A 10,493-nucleotide genomic window follows, 5' to 3' on the forward strand; every position below is an offset into this window, starting at 1 on the left:
TTGAAATGTGTTTTGAAAATGATACCATTATCGTCTCCGTGTAAACTACAAAAACACAAATCTGTGAAACGGTGATTACATGCGCATGCGTATTACATGTTCACATAGTGTTTCTCTACAAAGTGACATTGGCAACTACTGGCCTGGCATGCATCATACAGCATTTTAAGTCACTTTTCACAGATCTGTGTGGACGGGGATCATTTTGACAATGCTGTCGTCTGTATGTGAAAAAACGCAAAGGAAAGACTTTTCCATTTTAAGCACACTGTTGTAGTGTAAACACAGCCTCAATTAGATTCTGAAAGGTGCACAATCCAGCAATCAAGCCAGTCAAGTCATATGATAGATTTGTAAAGGAACAGATTGAAATTTAAGCTGTTATTCATCGAAAAAAGTGTCAATTATTGTTCTCTTCCTCACACAAAACTATCCTATGACTTCAGAAGACAGCATTTTTATTTTCAACAATAAGTCTTCCTTTACAGAAAAAAATACCCCAAGCCTTTTCTCTGGAGAAAGAAATTATAATTTCATAGTACAAAACGGTATTATGCATGTAAACACAATGAGCCGTGAGCCGTGAAAGAGCAAACACCACAAAAACAAAAAAAAATATAAGACAACCAATAAAATTTTCCGGCATCCTGCACCAGATATTAAAGTATAGGACTTTTGTTGTCTTACTGTTGCATCCTATTTCAATATAAAGCCATTTTTTATGAAAAAGACAGAAATTAGTAGTAGCACAATTAGTATTTTCCGTTCTCACGTCTAACATGTCATATTAAAGCACGCAGATGTAATTAGTCAATGCTTTTGGAAACAATCACATTTTGTCAGCAGCCACAATGCATTTATAATTTCAAACTGCTTGTCATTTTTATTTTATTTTTGAGTGAAGGGAAGTTCAAGGCATGAATTTTTACAGTTTTTTCATCTGACTCATGAATGTTTCTCCTCCTCTTTTTCGTACGGTAACTCCTCCTCTACCTCCTCCACCTGCTCTCCTGCTTGGCCTCGGTTGGGAGAGATGTTACCGTGGCCAATGTCCAACACCTGAAGCCTGGACAGGTGAGAAAAAGACTCTTCGGACACCGAATGAACTGAGAGACGGTTAAATCTGAGGGAGAAACAGAACGACAGGCGGAGAAAGAGTAAAATGCAAAGGAAGCGTGACATAAGGCTGATTTTAAAGTCTAATTTCAGAAACATCACAAGTAAAACCTGCAAATCAAATGCAATTTGGAAGACATTATCAGGCAGGCCATCCCATTCCGGTTTAAACAGCAAGAAGAGTGAATTCTCAGAAAAGATGAGTGGCTCCATCCTGAAACATCACATGTTCTCAAATCAAAGCAGGAGTTCAGTGAGGATGAGCAGCGCTCCAGCCCGTACTGTTATAAATAGACTAGCTAAATTGCTAAAAAGTTACACTGACATGGGTTGTAATGGCTCAGGCATGTCCATTAAGAAACGTCCATCGAGTCCATGATATCTCCTGTCCACCTGAGACTGAGCACAGAGTGTTTTATTGATGCACTTAAATCCATCTTTTTCATTTTCTTCCATCTTTTTGATGACAGAGACAGATCAGACAGGACATTATGTGCAAGAGCAATCTGCCTCTCCCACATGAGTATTAGGTCTGGAATCAAGTAAATATCGCAATTAAAAAATTTGTTTTCACTGACATTAATGCTTCTTGAACATCTGTGTTCTTCTGCCAATGTGAATTACCATTTTCATTTTTGGACAAACTACTGTTCCTTTCATATTGCTCCTGCAAAGCTGTATTGCTTTATTACTTTTTTTTTTCTTGAATATTATAAAAGTCCTTAAGTTTTACAGAATAAAGAACAATGTAGGTCTACACTTGTTAAAAGAAAAATGTTCTGCCAGGACATTATCCAGTAATTTTACAGACATTTCCATTCACTCTAAAACACAATGCAATGGAGTGCAACATTAAAAATATAGGTAAAACACCTGTAAAAGAGCAATATGGAAAAATCCTTCATGTTACTACAATACCTATGTTTACAGATTTGTTTTACAGTGTAGCGACATAAAATTCTTTCCATTTTATTGTCAATTGAAATTACATGCTATTTTATCACTTTTTCAATAAAGTACTTTTCATTATCATTTTAATGACAGCAAATATTTTCTTCATAGTAAATATTTAGAGACTGTTTCACTAAAGTACAGTTTTTAATTATGCTTTTCATCATGGTTTTACTGCACCATATGGAGTCTGAAATATATATATATATATATATATGTGCTATATATATATATGTGCTAGACAAAATGTATTGTTCCGACATAGTGACCTATTTGCAGAATGTAAGATAAAAAGAGCGTTTATAATTTTAAAATATATATTTAGAATATACACCATTAAAACACACAACCAGCACCTAAACTAGTCTAAATCTCTGTGCTTCAGATGTTTCTGAAACCGATAATCGGGTCAGGATGAGAAAACTGAAATCTGTCCGTTCTTTCATTCGCTCCACATGCTCTCAGTTTACAGTCTGAACGCTCTTACTGTATGATTTTATTGAAATGTTCTCGCCTCACGTTATGTGGGAGTAAGTGCAGCTGTGAGAGCTTCAATATTGAGTTCATTACAGCAGAGCACGAAAATCACCGTTTCAAAAAAACACACAAAAAAACTCTGATCTGAGCACACAAACAATCAGAGTTGTGTGAATGTGTGAATGTACAACAAAATGCTGATAGCTATTCAAAATAAAACTCATTATAAAATCCAACAATGCGAGAAAACCATGTTTACATGAGATTTTGATCTTGTCTGGTTTTTATCTAGTTTTCACACCAAAAATAAACATTGAGCGTCTGCATGTGTTGGTGCTTGTCTAACCCATCGGAACGGCTGTAAAATGTGTTTACATGCAAAATCAGTGCCATCATTTACAGCTCATTTACATGATTCACATCTATTCCATAATGATTTAAACGTGGAGCAAACACACATTTACAGTATATGTAATGCATCTAAATTACTGTTCAAAAGCGTTGAGGTCAGTAAGAAAAAAGAAAGGAATACTTGTATTCAGCAAGGATGCATTCAATTGATCAAAAATAACAGTAAAGGCATTTATAATGTTACAAAAAGATTTCTGTTTCAAATAAATGCTGTTCTTTTGAACGTTCTGTTCATCAAAGAATCCTGAAAAATAAAACGTATTTCAGTTTCCACAAAAATATGAAGCAACACAACTGTTTTCAACATTGATAATAATCAGAAATGTTTCTTGAGCAGCAAATCAGCATATGAGAATGATTTCTGAAGGATCATGTGACACTGAAGACTGCAGTAATGATGCTGAAAATGCACAGGAGTAAATGACATTTTAAAACATATTCACATATAAAACAGTTCTTTTAAATTATACAAGTATTTCACAATATTACTGTTTTTACTGTAATTCTGATCAAATAAATGCATCCTTGGTGAGCAAGAGGAGACTTAAGGTTTTAACTGAAAATAGTTTGAACAATCAACTAGTGGGACGCCAGCCATTCCTAGCGATAGGATGAAAAATAGTGAAAAGTGAAAAAGACAAAAAGTAAAGGATCAGCGAGTCACCTGAGGAAGATGCCTTTGATGTTGGGTGTGTTGAGGAAGGCTGTGTCTGAAACAGAGCTGATTCTGTTGTTCTGCAGGTGAAGGAACTCAAGAGACTCGGGCAGGTCAGAAGGAATGTGTGACAACATGTTACCGGAGAGATCTAGCGTCTAAAAAACACACATAAAACACGTTCAAGCATCCTCTTTCTTCATATATCAAAGGGAGTTACGGCCAAGCCTTTGAAATGGGAAATTGGACTTTACAGTCTAGAATCTTTCCTTGGCTGGAAACAGCACTTATGAAATCATGCAGTGAAAGAAATTGCTTTTTTATATATTTGTTTCCCCATGTAAGGGTGTAGGGTCTGCTTTTCTTATCCAGCTGATAAAAGATAACAAGGTCTCTCTGTAATTACTTACTCCACAGGCAAAATAAATACATCAAATAATTAATTTTTATGAGGTTCACTTATAACATTAGTCAAGGTTATTTGCACAATAATGGTAATCTAGTTGATCACTTGACTAACTTTACCCCATTTTCTATATTTGTATTATTTATTAAGAGCATAAAGTCTGCTTTTCTTATCCAGCTGATAACAGAAAAACAAGTTTAGTCCACACAGGCAAAATAAAATTAAATAAAAATATATAACAAAAAAATAAAAGGAAATTAAATAAACTATAAAAATAGAAATTAAAAATATAAAACAAAAAATTATGTAAAAAAATGTATTAAAAAATAAAATAATATGAAATATGAAAATAAAAATTAATTATTTTCATGAAGTCCAGTTGTAACATGAATCAAGGTTACTTGCACAAAAGTCTAGTTGATCTCTTGAGAAACTTCACCCCATTTTTCTATATATTTATTATTCATGAGCCCATCATTCTGTCAGAAATTATCATGTTTTATATTACTAGTAGTATGTTTAACAGAAAAACTCAAGCCCCCACAAGCCCCCAAATTCTCTAAGCTCTGTAAAATGCATTCATTCATTTTCATTCATACACGGTTGCCACATTTTGTTCTAATCAAGTTCAATCATAACAATTCTTGATTGACTGATGATCACTCACCGTGAGCGTGCTGAGCTCCTGCCAAGCTCCCTGATAGAAGGAGTTCAGCTTCAGTTGATTGTTGGTCAGGTAAAGTTCCCTCAGCGAACTCATTCCCATCAGAGCTCCTTCCGGTACCTCAGCCATCTGATTGTCCTTCACCTTCAAAACCTGGAGGCTCTTGGGAAGACCCAACGGCAGTGTCTGCAGCTTGTTTCCCGACAGATCCAGGATCTCCAGGATGCGGAGCTTCCTGAAGGCCTCTCTGTGGAGCTTGGCGCTGGTGAGGCGGTTGTAGCTGAGGTTGAGCTCTGTCAGGGTGTAGAGCGTGATCAGATCGTTGCGTCCGATCTCGCTGATGAAGTTGTGGAGCAGCATGAGGGTCTTCGCGCGGCGAGGAAGTCCGCGGGGAACGCGTTCGAGAAGGTTGTTGTACATGTGGACGGTGTGGAGTCGTTTGAGACCCTGGAAGGCGGCCGGATGGATGGAGCGAGAGCGGAGGTGGTTGTTGTGGAGGAGCAGGTACTCCAAATTTCGGATGGGCGTCAATGCGTTGGCTGTGATGCTCTGGATGGAGTTCTTCTCCAAGTGAAGCAGGATGAGATTTCGAGGAAGCCCGAGAGGAACAATGGTCAGGTTGTTATTGGACAAATCCAGATATTCCAGACTGTTCAAGTGACTGATGAGAGAATGCAGGATAGTTTCCATCAGTTACAGCTCAGGTAGGGCTTTTACAAGAAGGTTAGGAAGGAGAGAGCCATGCAGAAGAAAGAGTGCAAGGTAAATGATGTTGTTGTTTTTTTGTTTATTCAGTCTGCTGACCTGAAGGTCTCATTATCCATGCCGTCATTACTCAGGAAGTTGTTTTGCAGGTAAAGTTCCCGAAGATGGAACAAAGTATCGAACGCACCTCCAGGAATCTTCTCCAACTTGTTGTTCTGCAGAAAAACAGACCAAAAAAAAATCTAAAATCACATTACCAGTTGCATTTGAGGTGCATTGAGGCAATGATGCCATTATGTATCATATATTTTGTATTTGTTATGATGACCTGCTGCTATTCTTTTGATGTCAAAAGGAGGTTTTAAATGATTTGTTAGCACAAATTAACAAATCACATCAAAACGTATCACACCAGGTTTGACGTCAATGAATCAATGACATTTGCCATTATTGACTATTATCAATTCAAATATGGTGCATCAAGACTAGCAATACATTGATATTGACTTTTTAAAAATATCTATACAATTTAAAAAGAAAAATTAAGAATTTACATAAAAATAAAAAAATTGAAAATTTTCAATAGATGATCGTTTTTATGTCATGGTTGATAGCAAAAAATGGCTGATATTTTCATTCTACAGTATTGTACTACAACCAACCAAACAAACAAATAAATACATGAATAAATTTAAACTTAACTGGAAGCTATTTTACAAACAAATTTAGTAATCACTCTAATCTAAATGTCCATCTATGTTCTACGTTGATCAGCCGTGGATAACTTGACAGCCACACCATGACACACCATATTTGAATGAAACAAGATTGTCGAGCATGGATGAAATTTGAGAGCTGAACCAGAAGACGCATTAGGGAATCAGGTAGGGAAATAATAATTTTTGTTTCACAAAATTTATTTTTGGCTGCACTACAATGACTTCCTAATTCTGATTATTATCAAAGATTGCGTATGGGGACGTGCTTGGGGAATTTGGCAATTGGAAATACAGCATTTTAACTTAACTCTGCAAATGTACAAAATGCCGTGAATAAAGTTTAGTTCATTTGGCTGAAAGAAAATTCGAAGAAAATCCCAAGTCACTTATTTGCAACCTGCACTCCGGTCATTCTAGTAGGTTTAACAAGGGGAAAAAACTTGAACAGAATAAAAAGATGGTTTACTTGGTGGCCATATTGGTGGGAGTTCAAAAGTCTGTACTATCCAGATGATAAAAAAGTGCTATAAGAACGTTTTGTTTATGTTCCCATTAAGTTCTGAAAAAGTTAATTCTGAATATTCTGTGAACTTTAAAGGGGTCATATGATGCGATTTCAAGTTTTCCTTTCTCTTTGGAGTGTTACAAGTTGTTCGTGAATAGATAAGATCCCTAAAGTTGCAAAGACTAAAGTCTCAAACCAAAAGAGATATTCTTTATAAAAGTTAAGACTCATCCACGCCCTCCTAAAACGGCTCGTTCTAACACACCCCCACATGTCTACATCACGATGTGGGAAGATTTGCATAACGCCGCCCAAATGTTTACGCAAAGAAAGGAGGTGTAACTTTTATTCTCGCTGTAGTATTGTTGCCGCTGCCACCATGTCGTGGAGACGCTGTGTACGCATATTTAAAGGATTTGCCACTGACGATTCAAACGCGAGTTTTGAGCAGTGTAGAGTAGCACTTGTTGTTTGTCGTTTCTCCGATCACAAATGCAGACAGGGTTTAATGTTTACGCGGCGCGATGCAACACAACGCGTAAAAAGACAGTATAAGTCATTATAATCCGTAATTATGTCACCACTGGATGCAACAAATGCCTCGTTTATAATGGGTTTTATTGGTTTTGTCTCGTCGCGCCGGGACACGGCACCACAGTACGAGGTAAGGGGCGTAACATTTCCGTCTCACGCTTAAGGAATTCAGCCAATCACAACGCACTGGATAGTTGGCCAATCAGAGCACACCTCGCTTTTCAGTACGATGAGCTTTGTAAAAATCTACGCGTTTCAGAAAGGCGGGGCATAGAGGAGAAACAATAATGTACAGTATGTGGAAAATAATGTGTTTTTTGAACCTTAAACCGCATAAACACATTTCATTACACCAAATACACAAAATAATGTTATTTTTTAGCAACATCATATGACCCCTTTAAAAAATGTCCAGTTTTATTTCAGAAGACTAATGAGTGCTCGAGGATTCTGATTGGTAGACGGAGACAAGAATGCATAAATAGTGAGAGTGCAACAAGTCTCTCACTCCAAGAGTTGATGCTCTTCTCATTTCAAAACTTTCTGTTCCTCACATGATGAAACTATCTATAGGTTCAGAAGATTTGAAATATAATATGTACTACTTTTATGGTGCGTTTTGGGAAAAAAATACCACTTTAGACTGCCAATGCATGGAAGAATGGAAATGGTTTAATATGACATGAAACCAGGGGTGTGAAGTAACGAATTACAAATACTCACGTTACAGTAATTAAGTAGTTTTTATCAGTAATTGTACTTTTTTGAGTAGTTTAAAAATTGTGTACTTTTACTTGAGTACATTTTAAGTGATGTATCGGTACTTTTACTCCGCTATTTTCCCCCGTTTTTGGTTCGTTACATGCTTATTTTAATGTTATTTTATCCATCAACGTGATTGGATAGAGAGTAATAGGTCTCGTGACTTTCGTCAAATCAAATTGTGCATAAACTTTAACCGCCAGCTGTTTATCATGACTGCTGGAAGTGCATTCTTCAAGCATCAGTTCAGTTGCATCTTCCTCTAACTTAATATGTTAAGGTCAATTTCGGATTTCTGCTTACTAAATGATTTGTATATATGCTTGCCTATCTATACGGCCTGAAATTTGGTGTGAGGTTGCGGGTATTGCATACAGTGTTAAGTGTTAACTCACGCAAGTGCCACGTTCGGTAAATTCCCCACTCACTCATGAGACCCTGCCTCTTCTCTCTCTCGCGTGCGTTCTGCAGCGGTCACTTGGATAAGTCGTTGTTGTTGCTTGTTGAGCTTGTCGACTTTTGATGAGTTTGAGCGCGTGATGCGCGCTGTGATATTGCAAAACGCTAAAACTGGCACCGTTTTGGAGAGAAATGGGCTCTCATTTGAACACATATCATGGTGTTTGATGCTGAACTATGAGTTTCTAAAGGTGTTTGTATTTGCACTGTTCTAAACATTAAAGGGGCCATATGATGTTGCTAAAAAGAATATTATTTTGTGTAATGAAATGTGTTTATGCGGTTTAAGGTTAAAAAAACATTGTTTTCCACATACTGTACATTATTGTTTCTCCTCTATGCCCCGCCTTTCTGAAACACGTTGCATTGTGATTGGCCGAATACCTCAAGTGTGCGATGGAAATGTTACGCCCCTACCATACTGTTGCTGTGTCTCATTTAGAAGGCTGCACCCTCCGGAGGTCGCATCCTCTGTAGGATGCATATACGAAGTGTCCTCAACCTAGAATTAAACGAGACGGCCTTCGTAGGACTGGCGGAAAAGGAAACCGGAAGTATCGCGTTGCTATGCCAACACATTTAGAGCATTGTTGCACTCACACTACTTAAATGAAGGAAATGTATTTCTAAATTTGGAAAGTAATTTGAAAAAAAAAATGCTTTTACTTGTTATATTTTGTTCAATGTTTGAGGAGCTGCAACATACATACAGCAGGCATCTATTAGAGAAAAAAAGGAGGAGGTTATTAAAAACAAAGTTTATCCGTTTTTACCGAGGCGAATTAAGGTAAGTTGTAAACACCACATCTGCGCTTGTGTGTACGTTACATCTGCCAGCGCCGGGCTTTTTCAAATTAACAACGGTTGTTCACGGCGACGCAAAGAATTGTGGGTTATCTGTAGCAGCGAAGGATACACCTCATGCATCCTCCGAAATCCTGTGAAAGAAGGTCGCATTCTGAGTGTCCTACTTGCTTTTCTGAAATGAGACAGCCTCGATGACGTATGCAGCCTTCGAATGCGACCTCCGGAGGACGCAGCCTTCTAAATGAGACACAGCTACTGTAGCTGAAAAAAATTGCGGAAAGAAATGTTTTGTATGATTAAATGTGATGAGAATCATCACACAATTATAACAGTATATGGTTTATCTGTGTTCTTCAAGCCATCTCAGGTATTTTCATATGGACAATGTATGTTTATATTGCAATGATAATCGACATAGCCTTTATCACTGTATAGAATACTAAATAAAATAAGAATCAGTTCACAGCAAGAAAGTTAATTCAAACACTCTATCATCAGAAATATTTTTGAATGGTAATTTTTCTCAATTTACCCCCCATCGGAAGGGTAAATTAATTTCAGACTCAAACTGTGGACGGATGACCACCTCACTGTGTTGTAAAAAGCAAAAGCAAATTCTAGCTAGTTTGCAGTGAACTCAAATTGACCGCCGAGTGTTTCACCACCCAAAAGTGCCGCGCTCTAATTGGCCGTGACATGTGGTTAGCGCTCCAGGTTTCCTCCCTACCCACCATCAAACACGCATGAAAAATAACCCCTAATGCGCAACAAAGCAACAAAACCAGCACGGCTATGTATAAACATGACTCATATTGCTGTTGTTTTTGTCCTAACCGCTGTTGTTGTGAAGATTAGGCTGGGAAAAGCACCGTGCGGCATTAGCCAGCTACGCGCTAACTGCTGTCGTACTGCCAAAAGCCTGGAGTCAACGCGTGTCTCTGGAGCTGTGTTTGGAGCTGAGCGCCTCCAGATGAACTTTCCCTCACCCTGCCTCCCACAACCGCTGCGACTGCGGCCTAGAATGAGCAGAGGCCGGGGTCTAGAGTTAGCGCCGGCCGGCTAGAGTGAGCAGAGGCCGGCTTGAGTGAGTGGGCTAGTGGGCTAAGGAACAGCATGGCGGGCGGGCTTGCGGCAACCACATGTGACGACCCCAGGCTGGACTCCACTTCGTCCACGGTGAAAGCCGATCCGGCGATCCACAGCACAAAGTTGTAGTATTTCCTCAGCAACCAGCACGGATCAGCTCCAGGCATGACGAAGCAGATATCGTCCTCTTTTGGAAGACCAAACAAAGTAGTTTCGCTTTCACAACGAAACACACA

The 10,493-nt window shown here is 38.2% G+C and overlaps 1 protein-coding gene across 1 annotated transcript in view; it reads right to left on the bottom strand.

Moving 5' to 3' along the window:
- Nucleotides 1-438: 438 nt before the first annotated feature.
- LOC107590477 (podocan-like) overlaps nt 439-10,493 on the bottom strand; it is a 33,504-nt gene continuing 23,449 nt past the window's right edge. Inside the window, exons 7-10 of the mRNA XM_016279231.1 lie at nt 5,485-5,600; nt 4,684-5,341; nt 3,620-3,768; nt 439-1,123 (exon numbers count right to left, since the gene is read on the bottom strand). Of these exons, the coding sequence (XP_016134717.1) occupies nt 946-1,123; nt 3,620-3,768; nt 4,684-5,341; nt 5,485-5,600 (1,101 nt within the window). The 3' untranslated portion in view covers nt 439-945. The remainder of the gene's footprint in view (nt 1,124-3,619; nt 3,769-4,683; nt 5,342-5,484; nt 5,601-10,493) is intronic.

Source organism: Sinocyclocheilus grahami, unplaced genomic scaffold, assembly GCF_001515645.1.
Source record: "Sinocyclocheilus grahami isolate Dianchi unplaced genomic scaffold, SAMN03320097.WGS_v1.1 scaffold128.1, whole genome shotgun sequence".
NCBI classification, from domain to species: domain Eukaryota; kingdom Metazoa; phylum Chordata; class Actinopteri; order Cypriniformes; family Cyprinidae; genus Sinocyclocheilus; species Sinocyclocheilus grahami.